A 25,115-nucleotide genomic window follows, 5' to 3' on the forward strand; every position below is an offset into this window, starting at 1 on the left:
CATCCCAGCCTCGCAAAGTGGCTCAGGGCTGGCAGGACTGCATAAGCAGCACCCCCCAGAAAAATGTGCCTGGGGCCATTGCCCCAGCAGCTCCCTCCCATACTATGGCCCTGTCTGGAGCACCATTCCTGCACAAATCAGTAAGCCACAGCCAATTGCAACTTCACAACACACATACACGGAGTGAAATAGACAGCTATCCTTATATTAAAAACCCTCATTATGCCTGAAGCGGCCAGAGGTCTCTTTGAAGACCCTGTACCGACAAAGAAACCTTGTTTTGTATTTCAGGTTTTAGTAGGACACAGAGTGGAGAAAGGATGATGAACCTTCCAACTTATAAAACCACAGGAAGAAAAGAGAAAATGTTTGTTTAATCCTGCAGCCACTGACAATTCCTAACAAAAGCCAGATGGTGATGTTAGTCTTCTAGACATAGAAAAGAGCCGCAGCTGCACAGTGGGTAGAATATGGCAAGCTTTTGCATGGTTCTTCTTTTTGGCACATTAAACTGCCAGAAAATATACTGCTGTCCTGCTGAGGGAAGAAAAACACAAACATGCCTCACAAGCAGGCACACACCTCAGCTGAACGAGGGCCAGCCCGCAGTGTATGGACTTTGAAAAGACTTGTTTGGGCTGCTGGGTGAAGAAGAGGAATGGACTGAAGGAGGGGTTTTTTATAAGTGCAGTGCTCAACTGGGAATTGCTAAGTAGCAAGTAGACTATTGAGGACAGAGGGTGATAAGTAAGTGGTACCTCTAGTTGTGACTTAATCCATTTTAGGATGCCATTCGCACCCCGAAAAGTCCACAACCAGAGCGCCTCTTCTGCGCATATGCGCAGTGCGATCGAGCACTTCTGCACATGCACAAAGCACGCAGATCGCTTTTGCGCATGCATGCACAGATCGCTTCTGCACATGCGTGCGTGGGGAACCGTGTTTGTAAGTTGAAAGTCCTTAACAAGAGCGGAACGCAACTAGAGATACCACTGTTTAGGCAGACAATTCCCAATTGGTAGGAGTCATTTTTCCTCTAACCCCAACCTATAAACTTTGGATAAGTAGTTCTGTGTCAAAAGCAAATCATTGGCACCTACCATAGCCTATAATCCCAATCACACCAAAGATGAAAATCCAGAAGAGAACACCTGCTATGAATCTCAAAAGCACAAGGAAGAGCAAGCTGACAACCATTGCAATGAACAGGCCTCTGGAAAAGAAAGACATAGCAATTTAAATAAATCAGCAGCTAGGTATCTGTCCTCTCTTCAATGCTCCCCCCACTGCATTTACTTTACAAACAATAACGCTTTCTGAAATGAGTGCTTTCCCTATCCAGGTTTGATGCTCAGTGTTTTAAATACATGGAAGCATAGGCGCCATCTCCTCGGAGGCTCTGGGTGCCTGAGAACCACCCTAAATTTCCATATAGGGGCCGGGCAAAATGCAGTGGAGGGATTGGGCAAAACCCATAAAATGCAGGGGCGGGATTGCAGGCACCACACCCCGTGGAAAGAGTGTGGTGTTCAGGCGGGGGGTGTTGATGGGGAAGAGAGAGCACAGAGTTCAGGTGGGAGGGGTCCAGTCACTGCCGGGTTGCTGGAGCTCATGCCCCACCCCATGGTATGATGTCATGAGGCCACAGCATGCGTCATGATGATGATGATGATGATAATAAATTATTTATACCCCGCCCACCTGGGTATAAGTACATTAAAACATCAGTCATTTAAAATTCCCTAAAAAGGGCTGCCTTCAGGTGTCTTCTAAACATCATATAGTTGTTTAACTCCTTGACATCTGATGGGAGGGCGTTCCACAGGGCAGGAGCCACTACCAAGAAGGCCCTCTGCCTGGTTCACTGTAACTTCGCTTCTTGCAGTGTGGGAACTGCCGGAAGGCCCTCAGAGCTGAACCTCAGTGTGCGGGTTAAACGATGGGGTGGAGACGCTTCAGGTATACTGGGCATGGTGTGGGCGGGGCATGCTGGGCACCCACAGTGTGGGGCCCAAGTTGATGCCATTATGTGGCAGGATGGAAATAGGGCTACGGCTAGAGTTTTCTGATGTCTAGATAGCATTGTCAAACTGTAGGTTAGAACCCAGGTTCTGGGCCGCCAGATTTTGACAGAGAAATTGAATTCAGCCCTTTAAAGTGCGGTCGAGGGAAGCCTTGTTTATGAGTGGTAGGTATACACCCCTCCCAAATATGATACCATGGGGCTCCACCCGCTTCCTCATGGTTTAGGTACCATTGTGGAAGGACCACAAGGGACTGATATTCCTGCGCAAGCGACAGGAAAGAGCCATAACGAAACCCCAAGATGCACTGATGTGGTAAATGGAAGTGCCAGAGGTGACTCCCCCACCCCCGCTTTTTGTGTGCCTTGCAGCACCCCAATTTCACATGCAAGAAGCAAGGCCTCCTCTGAATAAAAACTTACATTAAAATCCAATACCAAGAACTGGCATAGTCTTCAAAAATTTTCATCCCAACTGATCTTGCATCAAGAACATTATTGATGCCGCTTTAGAAAGAAAGGGGGGGAACATTTTAGTTTATGTAGCAAATATTCCTTATTTAAACAAAGCAACCCACTGTAATGAGAAAATGCAGGCTATATCAAAAAACATATTGTATGCTGGAAAAATGAAATATAAAGTGCCGTACCAATCAATATGCTACAGTTATGATGCCACAGTCCTGAGTTTCTGCCCAAAACAAGCATTGGCTACAGGAGCAGTTGAATTCTAAGGACACTTCTGGAACTTAGGCTGTCAATGTATATACGCTTAGGCTAAAGTCCAAACCCCTGGCCAGCAACAGTAGGACTTGAAGGAGAAGCCTAGCCACTATGGCCTCTCTCACAGCCTCACCACTTGCACTGGCCAGCGTGGGAAATGCCTTGTTGCTGTGCCAGCTCCCATGTTGGTACAGAAAATATGACTGGATTGGGCCCAGACTTGTGCATCTGCCTTCCACCTGGATGCTCACATTGGGGAGCTCCTAGCCACCACAAAAGTTGGTGGAGCCAGGCCCCCTCCAGTATGGCAGATTTGGGTCTTCCTCTGCCCTTTAAGTCTCACTAAACTCAACTTTCTACTGAGTAGCTATGTATGGAACTGTGCTTGTTGATCTCGTCATATGTACAATCACATTAAATATATGTAGTAACTTATAATCACCATTATTACTAGTACTGTATTTATAGTAATTTCACAATACAGTCGTACCTTGGTTGACGAACGCCTTGCAAGTCAAACATTTTGGCTCCCGAACGCAACAAACCCAGAAGTGAGTGTTCCGGTTTGGGAAAGTTCTTTGGAACCCAAACATCTGGCACAACTTCTGTGGCTTCCGATTGGCTGTAGGAGCTTCCGGCAGCCAATCAGAAGCTACATATTGGTTTCCAAACGTTTTGGAAGTCGAACAGATTTCCAGATTGGATTCTGTTCGACTTCCGAGGTACGACAGTAATACCGAATTTAGAATCAAGATTTATACAGAAATCTACCATTTTTTATCTGACTACAAGAAAAAGAAAAGAATACAGCACAATTAAGGAATACATTTTAAAGTTCTGCAATACTATGAACCTCCTTCCTTGGGGGTTTTTAAACAGAGGGTGGGATGGCCACCTGTCATGGATGCTTTAGCTCAGATTCTTGCATTGCAGGGGGTACGACTAGATGACCCATGGGGTACCATCAAACCCTACAATAATTCTATGATTCTGTGAGCCTTAAAAACAAGGTACGTGAAGGATGGTTCTGCTGTAAATCTAAATGCATACTGCTAAGTCTGCCTTAACCATCTAATATGCACCTGGTGAAATTTCTGTCAACTTATCAAAGTTTCAATGTCATCTGAGCTAAAAAGCAACATTAGTTGAATCTCTGTAGTGACATAAATTAACTTGGAAGGGTAATATTTTACAGGCTGGTGTCTATATACAGGAACAAATGGTTTATTTAGTTTGAAGGAATCTGGATAAGCAGTTCATTCTCCACTGCCATGTTGACTGGTGCTGTGTTTCATAATAAACACAGCAAGTCTGTTCGTGTGAATGCATGAAGACTTTGCTTTCACATCCAATGTTCAAAATTTGGTATATCATAGCTGAAATAACCCAGGGAAGGAGGGGAATGGCTGCAGGAAAGTTTAAGCACCTGATTTCTTCACACTTCTTTGATACTAGTCTCTTTCTAAAGGTGCTTTCTTATATTATAAAAAATGGCCCCTGTTGGTATATCAACAGTGGTGAAGCTAGAACGGGGCCTCAGGGCAAATGTCCAGGGCCCTGCAGCCCAGGAGACACCCAAATGACCACAGAGAGGGTGGAAGATGATAGGAGGCAGCAACAAACAGGCATGATGTCAGCACTTTGGCCACTCAATTGAAGCTACAGTAGTTGTGTCACCATTCTGTCTTTCTTCTTATTTTTAAGAGAAACAATACTACCCTTTTCTACAACAAAATGGAGCTTATTCCCAAAGTACATGTGTTTTATTATCAAGGCAGCAGCAGAAGAAGAAGAAGAAGGGGGGGATCCCAATTTTATTCCCGCAGTTGCAATGGTTCTATGATCAAAGTGAGTTTTATAGTGCAAAACCGCACATTGTTGGAGTTTTTCCTGTTTTAATTAGGCCTGGCAAACTATTTTGCCTGCTTGCTGCTTTGCATTTCAGGAATGTAGGGACAGTTGTAAAGCACAGAATCGCAGTGAGGGGGAAGGGAAGGTGAGAAATGTTAACTGTGTGCTTCATGAATGTGATCTGATACAATCCCACCACCACCAGACCAGGATCTAAAATTTTCAAGCTGCACCAATGTAAGTTGCAGACATTTGTGTATAATCTCCAGTTTGCTCCTAAGATAACTGAAATGAAGAGTATGAAGATTCACTTCCTGTTAAAGCCAGATATGGCCCCATGTAATCAGTGCTCCAAAAATTTTTTAAAAAATTAATGGTATTGCAGCCAAGCATAGAAATTATCATTTGGCAAACAGGTCAGACAAAGTTATACAAACACACAGACGGACACACACAATCCATACTTTGCAGCTTCCCTGAGATCGGTGACGTTCCTTGTTTTTCCTCTTCCATCTTTGAAAGTAGTCTGATTGGCCACAGTCAGAACTCCATTTTTAGTGGCAAAATCAGGAAAACATCTCTTAAGAACTGTTAAAACAAAAACAAGAAAAATAATATTTATAGTGAGTCCTGCTTTTATTTTTATTTTATTTTTTAAAAAAACCTTGCCATTCCTATTTGCCATTCGGTTCCATCCATTTAAATACCCTAAACTGATTTCTGATTGCACAGCATTCTCTTAGAAATGGAGCAAATATCATGGCTGCCATCTCATCTGTGTAGTACGACACCTACAAGAAAAGGCATGTCTGAAGCAGCATGTTCTCTGCTCTGTATGTTACTCTAGGGTGCTATTGGCTGCCACCTGGCATAGGCAAGTGGCCTTGTCTTGTTCCAGTGTAGCTGGAGGACAGCAGTGACTGGAGAAATCATGTGACGGGGGGATGCTGTGCATTAACTGAAGCAAGGGGAGATTCCCAAGTGATCATGCTTTAAAGGGCACATTGTGATTTTAGCTTAAGCTGGTTATCTCCCTAGTTTTAATTTGTCTCATGCTTTGTACTGTGACCCTGATATTATAAAGAAAATGAGCTAAGGGCGCTTCAAAAACAAGTGTAGGTGAATATTGCTAGTATGGGGGCATGCTAAGATCATTGCGTACACTATCAGAGCAGAAAGCCAGGTCTGGGTCATCCATGAGATGGGCTGATGCAGCTGCCTCAGGTGGAAGAATTCCAAGAGGTGGTCTCCCTCAGACACCCAGCCAACCCCCTATGCTCCATGAGATCTCCAGAGATTTCAACAAAAACTGTCACTGCTTCGCAGGCACCACTGTGTGCCAAGGTAAAAGAGGCTTTGGCCGGGGGAATGGGAGGCTCAGGTGGCGAAAGCACACCACAGATATTCAAATACTCACAAGGCCGGCTTGGAATGATCATGGAAGGACAATCTTCATCACGCATAACTTGGGCCACAGACTGGAAAGCGAAAGAAAAACCCAAAGTTAGAAATAATCATGTGACAATTGAATCTATAGCGTTTCCCTCTTTTTTTCTTTCTTTCGTTTTAATACTCTTTTTAAAACCCTTGCAAATTATTTGATTGAGGCCACAGTAGAGCAGCTAAATGAAAAATAGGATGGCGCCTTGACTCTCTGGCATCCTGCTAACAATGAAAACAAAACAGTAGGCATCAGACAAAAACCGTTGAACAGAGAAAGCTTCAAGCAGGTGGCCTTGTGCTCATCGCAGGTAGGAATAAAATTACCTTTTAACACAATTAACATAATTAACTTAAGGCTGCAATCAGGACTCAGCAAGGGGTTTTCAGTATGAGAGGAATATTAAAGTAGGTTTGAATATTTGTTTTTAAGGCTTTCAAGTTGTTTCAAACTTATAATTTGATTACAAGGTAAGAATTAATTTCCAAGACTAACACCTATTCCCTCATCCTATAAATGAGTAAACTGGTCACTGTGGAAGAACCAATCCAAGCCTGGTTTAAAGATATACCTTCAATAGTATGGTAAGTAAAAAGACAGCAGACCAAAATGGAACAAGCGTCACCTAGTTGCAGACTTCCCCGTTGTGTGAGAAATTTTGTACATCTATTTAAATTATAGTAATTGGCTAGTGCAATTTCCTCTTCTCCCCTGTTGCCCCGCAGAGCCAAGTTCTTTTGGCAGAGGAGCTGGAGACAAAATCAAAGGACAAGGAAGTTCCGCCATGTATATGGAAGTCCTTTCCTCCATGGAGCTGCAGCATTGGATGTGGCCCATTAGTTCTAGATTTACATATAAATGTATAATTTAATTTAAGATTTAAATATAGATTAGTACATGCAATTTTTATGTGACTGTGCCCTCTTTTGTTTCCTTTCTTCAGTGATGGGCTTCCTCTTTTTTGGGGGGTGATGACCAACTTAATTTTTAAATTTTTAGCTACAAGAATAAGGATGAAGATTTTTTTGAAACTCTCATCGAAATAGCATTTTAATTATAAAATGTTTCAATAGAAGGAAGCCTCTTGCCCATTGCTGGTCATACTGGAGTCTTCGGGTATAATCTGCATTAGGAATAACGTAGTTGTAACCAGCAATAGAGTTAAAAAACAACAAACCCTGTACAGCTACGGAGATATAAACCTGCTAAGGACTGCACCCACTTTGGACAGATCAAAGGTAATATTCACATCGCAATATCTTATCTATACTCACCTTCCATGGCTTGCTAAAGCCAGGCTTGCAAAACTGTCTGTAGTATTCCCAATAACTTTTGTTATATCTGTAGGAAGATTGCATGTCTATGTAGGTTGCAAACCTGTCTGGGCACTTTGAGACACAAAGCTTTAAGAAAAGAAAAATGCACATTGATCTAAGCAATACGAGAAGATGAGAAAGTTAAATTATCAAAGCAGCTAGACAAAAAAAAAAAAAAAGCCATCTCTGAGAGTAATTCATTTCATCAGAATGCCTACTTAGCACAGCACTTAGAAACAGACATCACATTTTTTTTATCCTTGCAGTATCTTGAAGATAAACACTTTTGAAACACAGAGGAGACAGTTTGACATTTTCATCAGCTGCAGCATTTTCTCCAAATCTTCCTGCCTGTTGGAAGTATTTGATTTTAAAATCTGTTTATTAATTCTTTTTCTTTTTAAATGAAGTACTTGGAAGAAGGCATTTTCTCGAGGCTTCCAAGTGCTTATAACTACTTTTGAAGGCAATTCAGTAGATGCCCACGCGGTGTAGTTCGCACAGTACACAAACATTAATCAATGAAGTGTGCAACTGTTAAAATGGTTTTGCCCTAACAGGGTATTTGAAGAGCCAGCCACTTTCACTTTCAACAGCTCAGTCAAAAGCAAATCAAGATTTCATTATTGTACACGGGTTAAGGCTAGCCTGTGCTTTATTCCGGCCATAACTCTTTCTAAAGTCATATAATACATGGCAATCAGGTTCACACAGAGCGCTTCAGTTTATTTTCTGATCCCAGTATCTGCTTCACCAGCAGTTAATTACCTAAGATAGAGGGATACAAAACACAGTTTTTCAATGAAACTTCAGAGATATGCTGCATTTTAATTTTGCACACATGGTCTCCTTTGAACATGGCCTCCTTTGAACAGGCTGAATCCCTTGCAATATAAATCCAAGATATTAGCACGTTTAATTTGCATGCTGTAATTACACACACACACAAACACATAGACACACACAGTGGTTCCCAATTACTGCAGACCATGTTTTTCAAAAGCCAAGCCATGGACCCCTTACTTTTGAAAATTCTGATATTTCTATGGTAGTTTTTGTTATGTCAATGGTGCCATGGATTCCCTGGGTGGGTTAGGCAGACCTCCTGGAGTCAGTGGAGCACCAGTTGGGAACCACTGATGTATAGTATAAGTAAATGTTTAAATACTGGCTTTTTCCTATTTCCCTTTCAAAATAAATCCCATATAAAGCTCATTTGTAAAACCTATAGCAGCACAATCCTGTTCATGTTTGTTGAGAAATAAGTCCCATTCAGATCCCAGGTAAGTGGATATACAGTTTCAGGCAATGCCCTGGACTGGAAAAGAAGCTTAGCCTGCGCCTTTTGGCACTGTCAAAGCCTGTTAAGTCGCCTTAATTCTCAAAACACTGATTAAACCCCAGCACCCAGGAATCTAGAGTGTGTCAGGACAACCAGAAACCTGGGGAAGTCATAGCAGTACCTTTACAGATGTTCACATACACAATATTTTCAGGATCCGTATTTACCATCCCTCTCCCACCGCCACTGTACAGAAAGCCAACAGTACTTCCAAAAACTTTCACTTTAGAAGTAGCTCTGGTAAGGGACACTCCTTGTGCTCTGAATCTGACTGTCATTTACATACCTGTGTTGTAGGGCACTGTAGGTTTATTAGCACTAGAGGGCTGGCACATTTCAGAATGTTAAAGTAAAACAAAATTGTCTTGTTCCTGCAAATGAATAGGTATGAAATAATAACTCCATGTGTATTTACAGTAATAATTCATAGTATGTATAAATCTGTAATAGAATCACTTAAGAGACCACAACAAGAATTAAAGAAAACAGAGCAAAAGCATTCTCAAGGGAAGTGACAGAAGCACACCTGAACTCTAATTATGGGAAGGACAATACTTCCCCGTGGAGCAGATCACAATGGCACTTAGTCACATATATTAACCTGATTCTAGATCTCATAGGTTAAGACTTTGTCACCTAGCCATTTGGTACTTCTAGTGTATTCTGAATCTGCCTTGTACATATAGTAGGTGTTCAAATACATGCTACACTGCACAAACAAGCTGGTGGTTTTTATGTTAATCACAAGGTGGCACTAAAAAATCAATCAAGAATTTCTTTGCATAAGGGAACCTGTGGATTAGATAAAGTCCCAAGAATCTTCTATCGAAAAGTACTAGAATGTATTGTATGTAAGGCACACACTAGAGCTGACATATTAGTGACTCTGAAAGGGAGAAGGGGAGAATTAACTCATTCATTTCTGTCAGTCTTGCCCAGGAACATGCAGAACATAAAACTGGCTCCCATTAGCTGCAGCACTGTTCTCCTGAAAGGTTGGAGATAATAGGCCTTTTTCACATTCATCCATGCTAACCAGCAAATGTGTGAAGAAGATTGATAGCATGTGAACACTTTGCTGACTATCTGCTTTTTCCAACTTCTGTCAATAACTCTGAACCAATTCGGCAAGTCGGAAAACACAAAGAGGCCACAGAGGACATATTTGGTGATTAGGTAATAAGGAAGCTTGCATATTCAAAGTTCAGACAAGGATTCTACATTACTACATCTTTGGAAACTCACATTCATACAATTAGCTGGTAGATTATTTAGGGGCTGAAACGTTCGCTAGCTGTTGACAGTAATACAAGGAAAACACAAAATATCCAGTAAAAAAATTCAGCAATGTATGACTGTCTCCTTCAAAGGCAAGCTTTATTTCATGTTGGAGCTATAGTCTTCTGAATGCAAAACAAATTTAGGACTTACGTGGAGATTAGCAAATAGATGGATTAAGGTGCTGGGTCCCCAGGAATGGTGTTAGATCAAACAAAACGGAATTAATTCTGCATTGTTGTAATTCAGTTCCCCCTACCCCTAGTCTATGAATGCCCAAGTATCAAATCTTTAAAAATATTTGCTTGGTGTAGTATTTGTTTAAAACATTGGAACGTTTATTTGCATTTTATTGCTTTGTGCCAAGGGACTCTAAAGGGCATATCGCAAAGATTAGCATCCATCCCCAAATTTAATTTCCCTCAAGATATGAATTAGGGCCAGCCTCTGGACCTCTAATGTATATCAGCTTTGGGTCAGTTTGTCAGGCTTATCCGAAACTATTAATTTTTTTGTTTGTTTCCCAGCTAGTTGTTCAAAACTGCATGTGGTTTGTTATAACCACTGTTTTAAATGCTGGTTTATTGAAATGAATTAACACATGTAAATCATCCCCAAAATCATGCTTGCTTTAAAAAAAAAAAAAGTTGGCTCTATGACACTAATTTGGCTCTATGACACTTAATACATCCACAGAGGAAGCCACCCCCTTCACACCAAATGTGGGATATGTGGGTTGACTGGATGTATCCCTCCACTTGGTTCTGCTGGCTAAGCTGGTCTTCCACCAACATTGCCACTGTGGGGTACAACTGAAAAACCCCATAACAGCATCAGGCTCTATCGTCCTGGCTACCCACGATTTCCACTGTGACTGCCTTGGTCAGCCATCCTGAGAATGAAGATATCATAACTCCCACTCCCTTGCAGGATTCTTCTTACTGCAGTGGATGCAACAGAAGCAAATGCTTTTACTGTTTTGAACATAGTGCACGTAATGCCGATGGAGCAATCAAGCTCTGAACTTGGTCCAAAAGGGGATCATTGCCAATTGATACCACTAGGTTCATTTGCAGTGAATTCATGCTATTTCAACATTAACTGTGAGATCTTAGTCATGTTTTGGTAATGCTATGGGCAATTGTTTCCTTTACGGAATTCTGTAGTGGAAACAAATATTTTCCTATGTGGTAAATTAGGGATGTAAGTTGGCATTGTTTTCCATTCTGCCCTGTACTGGTGGCATGGAGCACTGTTCCTGTTCCAATGCAGTTCATCTTCCACCAAAACCTATATTATTATTTTTTGCTGGCCGCTGTGGTGAAACTATGTAACTTCTGTAAATTACGTAATTAATTGCATAAATTATTTGATTTTATTGTCACTGCTTCATTCTATCCCGCTGATTTCAGTGCAAATGGGGGAAGGGTGTTAAATTGTTGAAGGTCTGAAATACAGTAATGAATATTGATTGTATTTGCTGGATTGATTATTGTTTTGGACATGGGGCAAATAAGCTAAGAGCATTTCACACTAAGCACACTTAGAGCATTTCATAACAACAACAACAACAACAACAACAACAGACCAACAACTCCTTCTATGTGTCAATATGCATCTATGAGGTTATAAGTAGGAACATGTGACTGCAAGGGAAGAAAACTTGGTGCCTTCCAAATGTTGCTGACTATACTTCTCATAAGTTAAAGCCAATGGCAAGGGATTGTGGGAATTGTAGCACTGCAGAATCTTGAGGGCATTCTATTGGCTGCCTCTGTGTTACAATGGTAGTACTGTTATACTGCCTTTAAACAGTAAAATCCTTCTCAATTATATGTGTGTGTGTGTGTGTGTGTGTGTGTGTGTGTATAGCGAGAGAGGGAGAGAGAAAGGTTTTACTGTTTAAAGGCAGTATAACAATATTTTAAATAATTATAATTCACCCCAGCTGGGAACTGGTACAGGTGGGAATTGGAAAGGAAAGGAAAAGAATGGCTCAACATGGCAGATCACCTAATCTAAAAGTGTCCTATCTATTGTTCAGGAAGGCTTCCTATGTATTCAAAGACTGTACAGGATGCTTTGTCTATAAAATATATTATGCTTTACAGCAGATGATTGGATGGATAACCCACCAGACCCAGATTCTATGGTGTTGCTTTTAGATGCTTAAAACACTGTGATAACGTAGGGACATTAAAGTGGGTGATCTGCAGGTAGAAGTTATGAGTGGCTCTTGGCCCAAAGTTCAGACCTGGACTTATAGGAATTTCCAGTATGAAAATAAAGTGCATTCTTTTAAGCTGGTAGCAGCCAGTGGTAGAATTCTCCTTTGCTATTTTTCTGCTGCTGGCATGTTTTACCCACTGAGCAAGGGGTATCTAGTTTATAGAAATGAGATGCAGCCTGTGGTACTTAGGATTTATTTTTCTTCTTGGAATGACAGGAACAATTTCTCAGAGGACATTTCAATTAAATGTTCCAACTTATGCTGGCTAATCAGCTCCAATGCATTTTATAAAGTGTGGCATTCTAATCACTGGGATGCATGACGTAATTGTATTTTACTGAATTATGAACAGCCTTCGGACTGCACATGTTCAATGGTTCTGCTTTGATCACTCAGCTTTTTTAATATAAATCTTAATTGGAGTCAACACAGAGAAACCACTGAAGGAAGGCATGGTCCTCCCTCATCCTTCCATTAAGACTTCCAGGAGACAAAAGTCTAGTGCTCCCTTTCATGCATCATGAAAAGTGAAGGCAAAGGAATATCTTGGTACTTACTCATTAGGCGTGTCCTTTTGACCACAGAACTGCCCATAGCTGTCAGTTGGGTAAGCTACTTTTCTGGGGTCACCGTGTACCCAAGCTGCGAAAAAGAAAGCATCAGTGATATTTTATAGCTCCATTTCCTCCTTGTAGCAGGTCGGCTTGGAATTAAAGTTTGCTGGTCATTAAAATGCACTGCCAGTCATGTACCATTTTAACCTCTCTCAATAGCTACTGAATACTATTGATTTTCCTTAAACAGTAGATTTTTTTCCCCCTTTAATGAAAAAAGTATGGATGAATAGATAGAAAGTAAAACATTTCTCTCTCCCCCTCCCCCTTTCCATCAGGTCATATCTGGCTGGCAGCCAGAAAATGAGGTAATGCACTTAGAAAATAACGGTTATTAAAATGAGGACAGGGAACCATTACAAAGACTTTGTTGGCATAAAGCCATACAATGGCAGCAAACAAAGCTAAAACAAACCTAAGCGTGCCTGCACTCACACATCTCAGATTCTTTCAGTACGCTGAATTGCATGAGTCGCTTACAATGCACTCTCAACCCCGATTTATGCAAATCACTTTGAACTTGCTGTTCTATAATTGCCACATGCTTGCATTCCTCTTTATTTTCTGTAGTTTTAAATTTAGAAACACTCAAAACTAAATCTTCTCCAGCGTCACTGGCACACTCTGGCACTAGAGTGATAGGGCATGACACAACAGAGCCCTGTGTAAAGCTGTCCATGGCAGTCTGTACATTGGCACTTGTGGTCCAGAGGTGTTCATTATTACTTTTATATCCCACCTTTCCTTCAAGGAGCTCAAGGTGGGGTACAGACTTCTCCTCCTTCCCATTCCATCCTCACAACAACCCTGTGAGGTACGTTAGGTTGAGAGGCAGCGACTGGCCCAAGGTCACCCAGTGAGCTTCATGGCTGAATGGGGACTTGAACCCTGGTCTCCCAGGTTCACTCTCACTACGACACCACATCTTAAGCTAATAAACTTTTGATTAATCTTAATAGCCAAAAGCTGCTTTCCACAATGGGATTCATTCATGGCTTCTTTTCCATTTTGTTGAACTGCCAGAATTAAAGTCTATTTCATTCATCTTACCACCAGCAATCTATGGAGAAAAAATAAAGCTGCTTATGTCCTACCACAATGCATTTGTAGATTTAAAGAGAAGGCAGCGGCTTCACATCTTTCATTAGCAGTGCAATCCTATACATGTTTACTCAGATGTAAGTCCCAGTGAGTCTAATGGGGCTTGTTCCCAGCTAAGTGGGTATAGGACTGCAACCTAAATTCATTTAGGCAGTTGGTTCATTTAGAAGCACACCACCACCACCCCGGTATATTACAGATCACTGTACTATATTGTAAGAAAACAGTCATGTTTACATGTAATTCTAAACCACAATTCAGTGCTGTGTGCATGAGCCTTGGGATTATACACATGCTGAAGTGTGTCTGGAAGGTGGGATTCACAAGCTTTAAGTTTCCCCTTTAAAGAATCTTGGCTTAAAACAAAGACTGTTATGAAGGGGGTGGTGCATCCTGTTTTGCCGCCTGAGGAGAAATGAGAAGGTGCCCTCAATGCCTCACCACAGGCTCACTTACAGGGTTGCCCTGCAAGATCTCATGAGTGCCCCATGAAATGTCTCTGGAACTCAGAAACTACCACCAAAGCTTCTTCTTCTCACTTCTCTGGTGAGGCAGGAGGAGCTTGCAGTAGCTCTGGATGAGTGAGGAGAAGCAGAAGGCTTCCAACCAGATCTAGTGAGATCTTACCAGAACCTGCTTCTCCTCACTTCTCCAGAAACAGCAGGGGGTGCAGGTGGGGCACCCATGGTGGCACAGGAGAAGTGAGGAAAAGCAGTGGTGGCTTCTAGTGAGTTCTCATGAGAGCCATACAAGATCATGAGGGTCTCTTGTGAGATCTCACTAGAAGCCACTGTAGCTTCTTTTGCCAGCAGTGGGGAGCCATCCCCTTGGATTCCATCACCTGAGGCAGCTGCTGCAGTTTGCCTCATGGCTGGCCGTGCTGGCTTAAACCTCAGTCCCTGATTCATATGTAACAAGAAGCAGGAGAAGAAGGGAGTGTGCAAGTCTGATGTTTTGGTCAGGTTCATATCGCTAAACCATGGTGTCTGACGTCCAGAAGAATTATATATTTGAGCTTCTGGGCTAGTATCAGTATGCTTGTGCAAAATTAAATTTGAGTTCCAAAAGGTCTGATGTGATTGTTTAAAGGCAGGAAACTCCACAGTGGTTAAACTCTATCAAGTATAGAAGTATATAAAAAGGTAAAGGGACCCCGACTGTTAAGTCCAGTCGTGGACGACTCTGGGGTTGCGGTGCTCATCTCGCTTTACAGGCCGAGGGAGCCAGTGTACAGCTTCTGGGTCATGTGGCCAGCATGACTAAGCTGCTTCTGGCAAACCAGAGCAGCATACAGAAATGCCGTTTACCTTCCCACTGGAGCGGTACCTATTTATCTACTAAATCTACCTATTTATTTACTTGCACTTCATGCTTTCAAACTGCTAGGTTGGCAGGAGCAGGGAATCAGCAACGGGAGCTCACCCCATCCCGGGGATTTGAACCACCAACCTTCTGATTGGCAAGCCCAGGGCTCTGTGGTTTAACTCACAGTGCCACCCGCATCCCTAGAAGTATATAGGAGTGCAGTAATTCTTGGAATTTTGTACATCCAACTGAGATTTCAATTCAGGAATGAGGTCTCCAGGCACAAGAAAAACTTTCAGCTGTTGTAAGGTGCATAACAAAATTGCACATGTTAAAACATTGTGTCGTACTGCTTCTAAATTAATAGACTTCTTAGTATAACATTTGGATATTTAGGATACTTCTTTGTATTACTGGCTCCCCCAAAGAGTAGCACAAAGCCACTAGCACATTTGCTTAGCAAGGGTAATACTACACCTCTGAGGTTTAAAATCCTAAGCAATGCAATGGACCTTCAAAAGTACAAAACCAAGTCAAGGTCCATACTAAAAATCATGACCTAAAACATGACCTAAAAATACTATGGGGTGGTGTTTTTTTTTGGGGGGGGGGGAATGTTTGGTGTCTATCATCTACTACTCCATGGATATATATAAACTGGAGAATAGAAGAAAGCACATTCTTGAAACGGGACATGATGTTTGTTTGTGCACAAAGGAGGTTTTCATTGTCCTTGAATATTTCCCCACATCTATTGCAGAAAAATGCCATGTCCAAGGAGATCAATTTTTGCACTTGATATGAACTCCTTTAATCTCTTCTTTATATACTCTACAGAGCAGCTTCTGTAGCAACCTTCCCTCTTTTTGAGGTTAGTTTGTTTTCAAGAATGTTGACACTACAAAAGATACCCCCTTCCCTTAGGACCATTATTCTTCCCACCAGTACAGATACCAGCAGGGATAAATCTTGTCATGTGAGATTTAAAGCAGTCCAGCAATGTTGGTTGCAAAACTTAACAGCTGCATTTTTGCAGATAATTTAGAATGAGCCACTGCTGCCAACATTATCCAGTTTGTTTCCGGAATTAGTTTTCATATTCCAAGAACTTCAAATAATAGAGAAATAGTACTCTGACAAATGCTCACATACAACAATGTCCACATACAAACCAGAAGTCTCTCCCGTGTAGAACAGGAATATGCCATGTTAAATCTGATGAAGAACAGAGTGGTCAGTGGATAATCAGATTTTGACCTTAAGATCCAAATTCACATCCATGCTCAGCCACCAGATTACAGCCTATTCATAGAAAACATTTGTTCTATGCAAGTAGTTCTAAATTTTGTCACACACACACTTAATCTGGACAAACATAGCATAACCTGGGAATTATAGATACAGTCAGCAGCAATTCTCATAATAACAGCTGTGTTTTTCCAGTTACTATTGTCATACTTATTGCCAGTTTAAGCAGGTTACATTTGCTGATGTGAATACACATTGTGTGAAATGCCCTTCAGCCTCATTCAGTTGTCGCAACTGCCTCATTGGGACAAGAACTACTGGGAAGAGTCACTGTGATCACTAAGCCTGTGCTGTTTTGGTTTCTTGAATAAAGAGTTAACTTCACTGACAGTAATGTTTTTATTGCTGACCTACTCCAGACACTGGCTCCTGAAACAAGTCTCCCTTGGGGTTGAAGAAGATACCTAGGTGGCAAAGGTTAAAAGAGGCTAACCTCACCCTGCTTCGCCATGCAGGTCTTGGTTATACACTGAGAAACAACAGTGCCCATGAGAAGGTAGTGCCACCTAAACTATAATTTGAACCCCACAAGTCATTTCTGCAAAATGGAAACAATAATGATCTAACTACCCAAACACATTTTAAAAACTGCCTTGTTTCCACAACACAAGCAGTGCACAGCAAGTGATGTGATTGTTTTATCAGCCCAGCAGATGGTAAAAAAGCTAGAAGCAAGTTCTTGAATTACACAGAACTCTTCATTAGGCAAAATAAAACATTACCATCACCCCACGTAAATAGTACTCCAGACCACCTAAATTTTGATTAAGTAAATATTGCAGCTGCTTCTGGGACACTCAGATCTATGAAATTTAACTGTACTTTTCCAATGAAGTTTGAAAAGAACTCTGGACTTTGAGGCCAGTTCTGCCCCAAATGGCAATTTATATCATCAGTTTCCCTTCACCTTTGAGCAAACATACAAATGGCAGCAAGGAATGGGGAGTCCCCTGCCCCTACCAGCCTGTTCACTCCGAAAGGGGGGGAGCTGCTTCAAGGAGTGCTTTTGCAAAGGGCAAGTCCTTTGCAAAAGCCCTCTTTGAAGCAGCTCCACTTCTCATTTGTGAGCAGGCAGGCAGGCAGGCAGAAGAGGTCAGGGAGTTTGGACTGGCCACTCATTTAAAAGAGAAGTGCAAAGAGCTTTAATCCTCAGTCACTGGCTGAGCCTTCCTGACAGTCCACTAAACATTTCCCCCTCAGACAGCCTTGCCCCATCATTACCATCACGCTAAATTGACAATGCTTCTCTCAGCTCACACAGCTGTTTAGTAGGGAGCTTGATTGACATGCGAAGGAGAGGTCTACTGACTCATTCCCATGCACCTTCCTCTCCACTGCAAATGCTAAGTGCCATTCAGGTAGGCAGCAAGGAGAAGGGAGGCATGCAATGACCTCATTTGCACCCCACCATACACCTCCTCTCTGTCTGCGTGTGTGAGTGTGTTTTCTCCCTGCGTATTTGTGTTTGGGTAGCTGGGATGTGTATGGCCTACAAACTCACTGCCTACCAGTGAATGCAAGCCAAAAAGGTTTCCTGTTTTTGCTATATGGTCGTACCTTGATTCTCGAACACAATGCGTTCCTAGAGTCTGTTTGACTCCCAGAACTGTTCAAAAACCAAGGCACTGCTTCTGATTGGCTGCAGGAGAGTCCTGCAGCCAATCATAAGCCACGCTGCACATTCAGCTTCTGAAAATCATTCGAAAACCAGAACACTCACTTCCTGATTTCAATCGTTTGGGAGCTGATTTGTTTGGGAGCCAAGGCATTTGAGATCGAAGGTGTGAATGTATAGCCCTCTGATCTGGGCAAAAACTGAAACACCAGCAATGTTGCAAAGGAATAGGTCCTCGGGTAACACGCTCCCCGACTTTAGCAGAGGAACCCTCAGCCTACCAATCAGGCCACAGAACACCCAGAAGTGTTCATGCTACATTGCAATTTTGTATCTGCTCTATGGATCCAACCATAATGGCAACAAACAAGTGTTGCACTGGCCTATTTTACGGAACATGGTTTTCTTTGCCGAATTCTTTACCTCCTGAATTTACAAGTACACCCCCCCCTCATTTACACAGCAGCTTTGTTTTGCAAATAGATTCCTCTCAGTTTGTTGTGAAATCGGATTCCTTTAAATGGGAATCCTTTCTGCTATGTGGGTACAGAAGGTAGATGGCTTCACATCTCAAATGAACATAAGGAGAAAGCAAAGTGTGGTACTATTTAAGATTTAGCACTTGATAAATATCTCATTCTCTTTCCCACTCTAGAAAGAGTAGAAACTAACTGAACAACATACACAGAAAGAAGAAATCAGCCTTAGACAGCTGTGTAGTTTATTTGTTGCAGGTATTTGTTGCGGTGAACTGCTGCTGACCCAATACCAAGTATTAAATGAAATAGAATCCAAGCGTACAGAACTTCAGCACCCATAAAATGTTCTGCATGGCTGAATACTTGATTGCTGGCAATGACCAAAGGCCTGCTTACAGACAGGGGGAGGGAGAAAGACATACTAATCAGCTGAACATTCGTTTTTAAAAACTCTTTTAGTTTTTGCATATAAAGAGATGAACCAATGATATATGAAACTATGTATATATGAAACTGTGCCATTGAGAGCGTGCTCACTTATGGCTTATGTGTGTGGTACGGAAGCTGTACTACCCAGGACAGGATGGGGTTGTGCAGGGTTGTTAAGGCAGCAGAGAGCATTGTTGGCTGCCCATTCTCCACCTTAGAGCAGATTTATGCCACAAGGTGCCATAGGAAGGCACTGGACATAGTAAAAGATCCATCGCATCCTGGTCACTGTCTCTTTGAGCTCTTGCCGTCGGGACGGAGATACAGGACGATGAAGACAAGAACAAGCCGTCTTAAGAACAGCTTCTTCTCCAGAGTGATCTCAGCCCTGAATGGGAAGCCCGGACTTTGAAAGTCATCTAATCTCCCTTGCTGTATTTTACTATATTGTTTAATTAGTGTTTTTATGGAGCAGCCAAGTAATTTCGTTGTCCCCGAAGGGGGCAATGACAATAAAGATATTATTATTATTATTATTATTATTATTATTATTAACAAGACCAGCACTTTTGGGGGGTGGGGGGAATTGAAGACTCTGATGCTCTATAACAGGGAGAAAGCAAGGAGCGTAAACCACTTTTTCCTCTTGTGCTTTTTCGGAAGTGGACACCACCACTATGGTGAGATGCCTAAACTGTGCTCACCTTGGGAGCCTGCATATATTTCACCATGAGGAAAAATAAAAGCACCATTTCAGACATTGCAAAATGGCAACAACAATAGGACGCGTTACAGTGGTAGCTTGGTTTAAGAACGGCTTAGTTTATGAACAACTTGGATTAAGAACGCTGCAAACCCAGAAGTAGGTGTTTTGGTTTGTGAACTTTGCCTTGGAAGCAGAACATGTTTCATTTCCTGTTGAGTATTTTGCATTTGTAAATTGAGTCCCCCGCTGCTATAGGAAAGCACACCTTGGTTTAAGAATGCTTTGGTTTAAGAAGGGACTTCTGGAACGGATTAAGTTCGTAAACCAAGGTACCACTGTAATTAGTTACATCTTTCTTTCTACATTATATAATGACTTGCAATGCCAAATAGATATTGTTCTCATGTAGCATTAGCTCAGCACAGACATATGTTAAACAGCAACGTATTTGGGATGTGTGTGTTATGTTTTAAACTTCATTTACAAATTTACAAACTGGTATCATATTTTTTATATCAACATAACTAGCTTTATTGCTGGATTTGATGTATTACCTTTTCCAATGCAAGTAAGTCTGAAATTTTTAATAATAAAATGTATTCCCATTTTTAAGCAGAAATTATTTTTTTGCAGCCACTCATAACATGAACAATTCTTTATGTAACAGGTAATAAAACAATTTTGTTCAAAAGGACTAATAATAATAATAATAATAATAATAATAATAATAATAGTTTCTACCCCGCCCATCTGGCTGGGTTTCCCCAAACCAATACTGGGTCTATAGAGACCACAATCAGTATACTTTAGGCAACTCTTTCTTATATGGTTTCAACGTTGTTAGTCTAATTGCCTGCCAAAATCTTTGTTCCAAGTCTTCATATCACTTGACAGATCCTTAGTGCAAACTTCCAGGAACCAATCATAAATCTTTGAGAATCTTAATATGTCAGCATTCCATGTAACAATGGTATAGCACAAGAATGACATGTGTGTGTGCAAAAGCCTGTCAGGTCCCCATATTTCAAACCATCAAGTTATGCTGCCATCATTCACTAATGTACTTCAAGCTCACAAATCACAAAGCTAGAAATCACAAACATCTATCATTTTAATGCATTTGTCAAATATCCTCTCATTTTGTATTCCTTTATTGGTCTGGGATTGAGTAAGTGGCTGCAAAACACTGAACTGTAAGATTCCCCGTCAAGGACAAAATATGGAAAATAACTACTTGCTTGGGAAACTTAACATAGGCTGCAAATCAGTTGATGATTAAGAACCAACAGCATTCTTGTGAAGTGTTTCCCTTTAAAAGATAAAACATTTAAAATATTTTAGTATGTGGCAATTAAAGCCAGCCAGTTGTGCTTATGGATTTTAAACACCAGCAATTTACTAATACAGTGAAGCAGATTATAGGACACATGATCCTAAATTTATACATAGGGGTAGGTGCTGTAAAAGCAGTCATGGAAGCAGGGATGCCTCTTTTTGAATACAGAAGGTAAATTTGGTTTACTACTTCACAGGTGGCCTCTTACTGGAATGGGAAGATTTCACAAACAGAAATAGAAATATGTAGGAGAGCATCTGACCTAAAGATTCATGGATAACAAATTCTCATATAACAATTGAGAGCTGTCTATACTAATCACTTGCTCACTTGAGCTTCACTTACGCTCTTGGTTTAGCAAAATGCTTCGCATAGTCAATTGTTATATGAGAACTGTCAGGCGCTAAACCATATGATATTTTTCTTATTTTGAATTATACCATTCTTGCAGCCCTTTGAATCTTTTTATAATATTTCATTGGTTTTTGTCTTAAACATTTTACTAGGTTGCTTTTTAAAAAATGTTCTTAATAATCCAGAAAGTGCAAATGTAAATATTGTGGACTGAATTCTGCAAAAATTGAAACGTCACTGGATGGCATATCAGCATCATTGGTCCGACGGTAAAGTTGACCCAATGACAGCAATTAATAACTCCTGTAATAAATATTTATGTGGCTCATAATCATTCAACAGCCAATCATCACTGAAGCAGATCAGAGAAAGACTATTACCATAAATCACTAGCTTTGGTCATGCAAGAAGATTTGATTGTCCTTTTATCACCACATGACAATATAATGTCTTTGGAACTACAGTGAGAGCTAAATCCCTTCCTGATTGTACCGTTGCAAATATTACTCAAGCCACACTGATTGCATGTATTACTAAAGCTAGAATTTCAGCTCAGCATTTCCCCCCTGCCACAATCAATAGCAAATTCCATGCTCTAGAAATGATGGATCTGAACTTTTCTGTTTCTGTACCCATCCAAATAAAATGTGGACTGAAGATCTGCTTCATACATTTATAGACTATAGAAAACCTTCCCCCATTTTTTTTATCTATAAAGAGCCCAAAGGACAGAAATATACAGATCTTATTCGGTCACGAGTTGCTTTAGGCACAACTCATGATTGTGAATTGATTTATACTCTATTTTCCCTTTATATGAACTTTATTGACTCTCATGCATTTTGAACAGGACAACTGCCTGGAGTCTATCCAAGGCTGATCTCATCTTTCATTTTTTTTAAAAAAATAAAGCAAATGAAAAAGTGTAAAAGAAGGCTGGTGGTGATGATGATGATAATTGTATAGCCAGCTTGTGTACAAGTGTGTGCGTAACAAGCATCTAGATCCGACTAGCTTCAGAATCTGAATTTGAGATTGAAAAAGTACTCCCATAAGAGGAACAGAAAATAGCCACCACCACCCGAAATGAATTTTGATTTCAGGATGGATAGCTTTTATTTTGAGCATTTACAGGTATTCAAAAGTTTAAGTAGAGATTCTCTCTTTACAATTAGAGTACAGGCAATACAGTGTTATGTATACAGACCATATCATCTTTGACCAATGCCTGTGGGGAAAATAGAACTGGGCAACCAACCATTCAGTCATCTAGATTTTATGCAGTACATGATTCTGTAAAAACCTTATGTAGAAAACTGCTGTGAAATCCTAGCCAGAGGATTACAGGAGATTTGTGCATTGCTGGAGGAAAGTACAGTGCAGTAGGAAGGTTTCAGAGTCCAGGGGTGCTGGGCACAAGCTACCAACCATCTCCCTAGCCTTTTTCCTGGAAGTATTCGGTTCTTCTAATCAATCTATTGTTCAGAATGATGAACCAGAAACAAATGTGATCACACATTTAAAAATTCTGTTTCACAAAGGGATAGCTTGAAGGGAAACACAAACTCATTAGGGCAGGGTATTAATGGGTACAAAAACCTTTATGGAATGTACCTGCCTCAGGGATGGAGAGATCCCCTGAAACATAAAGCATGCTATCTGAGAGTCCTGTGCCAGAGGCAGGTAGTGTTTCTTTTAGAGCTGGCTTGGTTACAGCCCAGAGGAAATCTGGAACCTGTCTTTATAAATATTGAACTTGGTTCAGTTTAAAAGAGAGTCAACAAAAAAAAGCTATACTTTCATCTCGACTGTATAGTGACTGCCTTTTCTATGGAACTATGATGTGATAGAGAGCGGTACTGTTTGTTCCAGCAGGACAAAGGATGAACATCCTTTCTAATTCTCTTGATTGTACTTCTGTAAGATGCATGTTCCTTTTTGTAGTCTAATGGCATAATATTATTACTATGTAGCTGTACAACACAGAAAAAACGTTATGATGTTAATAAAAAGAAATCTTTAAAAATTCACTAAGGCTGAGCCAGAACTGAAGTGAACTCTACTGCCCAAGAGCAGCATCACATGTAAATAAACAGCGGACTAAGTCCAGATCTATTAATGTCAATGGGAGTTTGGCCACTGAGTTAAAAAGATGTATCCATGAGTTGAATATTCATGCCAGCTGCTGGGGTTTGTCCTGAGAAATATGGAGCTGCCTTCCCCAACATGTGACCCTCCATGGCCAGCGGTCAAGGATAATGGGAATTGCAGACCGGCAATTTCTGAAGGGCATGAGGCTGGAGAAGGCTTGTCTAATAAATACACCAAGTGATGTCAAAGAAACACTGTGTGATAATGTCAGACATGGTTTGCATTGGACATTGGGTTGAGTGGAGATTAAAGAGGCATGGAGCAGCGGCAGCTGTGTGCCTTATAAAGCTTCGGCTCTCAGTGAAGTTCTCTCAAACAAAATTGAGATGCACATTAAAGAATCTGCTGTTGATCATTAGCTCTGTATCCCAATTAAAAAAGCAACTGTTCTATTCATTATTTGCATGGATTGTTGCTAACATTATAAAGAAATCATTTTTAAAACTTTTTATTTTCTCCCACTTCTAATTACTAACATTTTCCTGCTATAACTACAGCTTTTTACAGTAATGAAGAACAAAATTATTGAACCATGGCTACTCTACCAGCTTTGTTTCATATTGGATTTTTTTTTTGTCAATATACCAATCATTTTTATTTCCCCCCTATAATTACAACAGTCAATGAGAGCAGGTAGTTCATGCTTTGTTTCCAAGAAATGTGTTAAATGAATGTAATTATATTTAATCGGGATGCCCATTTAACTTAAAGCAACAATTGCTTCTCAAGTAAATTAGAAGTTACTTTCCTATGAATAGGATAAGCATCAACTGTACATGTATTTACTTACCCACAATTCCTAAAGCAATGTAACCCAGGATGACCACAACGAAGATGACACAACAGAGAACGTCTGTACAATGCCTAAAGACAGAACATATTGAGCAGTTACACAAGTGTCCCATAATACAACTATGAACCAAAATAAAATTGAATTCTTGGTACACTGTAGGTACAAATGGCATCTGTTCAGCAGATCTATCCATCCACTGGCAATCGCTTTCAGTGTGCTAATCCTTCTGCAAATCTCATTTTCAAAGCCACAAGTATCTTGAGCCAAAAGTTCCATGGCAAAAATTAACCGTCCAAAATGCCAGTAAGATATAAGCAAGGCCAAATGTTTATATGCTTGCTCCTAGGAAGGAGTAGCTTACATAAAATGACAACGCACATATCCATGGACCACTTATGGGTTTAGGCATTACTGCAGTGCAAAGCATGATCATTCTGGTCATAGCAGCAGATTTCCTTCTTAGCCCATAAAAGTGTCCTGTGAATTACAAACAGCATACAAATTTACAACTTCTGCTTGGGGGGGGGGGGGGAGATTGTGTTTATTGGCCATGAGCAGAAAGAAGCTTTTCAACAAGATTTTTAAAAATACAGATAATATACATTGGTGTCATTAGTTTGGGCAGTTCAGGACCTGACTGCCTTTTTTCAGAGCTGAATACAACTTTAATTCTAGATCACGGATGACCATTTGAAGCAGAGAAAACCTGGTGAACCATTG

The 25,115-nt window shown here is 40.8% G+C and overlaps 1 protein-coding gene across 6 annotated transcripts in view; it reads right to left on the bottom strand.

Moving 5' to 3' along the window:
• The window catches only part of SLC44A5 (solute carrier family 44 member 5), a 160,020-nt gene that overhangs the window by 31,974 nt on the left and 102,931 nt on the right, over positions 1-25,115 (bottom strand). For all 6 annotated transcript variants that reach the window (XR_014513084.1, XM_083448410.1, XM_083448408.1 and 3 more), the window contains 8 exons: positions 24,393-24,466; positions 12,762-12,846; positions 8,983-9,067; positions 7,313-7,441; positions 6,015-6,075; positions 5,062-5,185; positions 2,447-2,530; positions 1,101-1,213 (listed from right to left, as the gene is read on the bottom strand). Coding sequence is in view for 5 of the 6 variants with exons in the window: in XM_083448410.1 (XP_083304536.1) it covers positions 1,101-1,213; positions 2,447-2,530; positions 5,062-5,185; positions 6,015-6,075; positions 7,313-7,441; positions 8,983-9,067; positions 12,762-12,846; positions 24,393-24,466 (755 nt within the window). In the remaining variant the exon portion in view is untranslated. The remainder of the gene's footprint in view (positions 1-1,100; positions 1,214-2,446; positions 2,531-5,061; positions 5,186-6,014; positions 6,076-7,312; positions 7,442-8,982; positions 9,068-12,761; positions 12,847-24,392; positions 24,467-25,115) is intronic.

The sequence above is a fragment of the Podarcis tiliguerta genome, assembly GCF_965153285.1.
Source record: "Podarcis tiliguerta genome assembly, chromosome: 6".
NCBI lineage: Eukaryota > Metazoa > Chordata > Lepidosauria > Squamata > Lacertidae > Podarcis > Podarcis tiliguerta.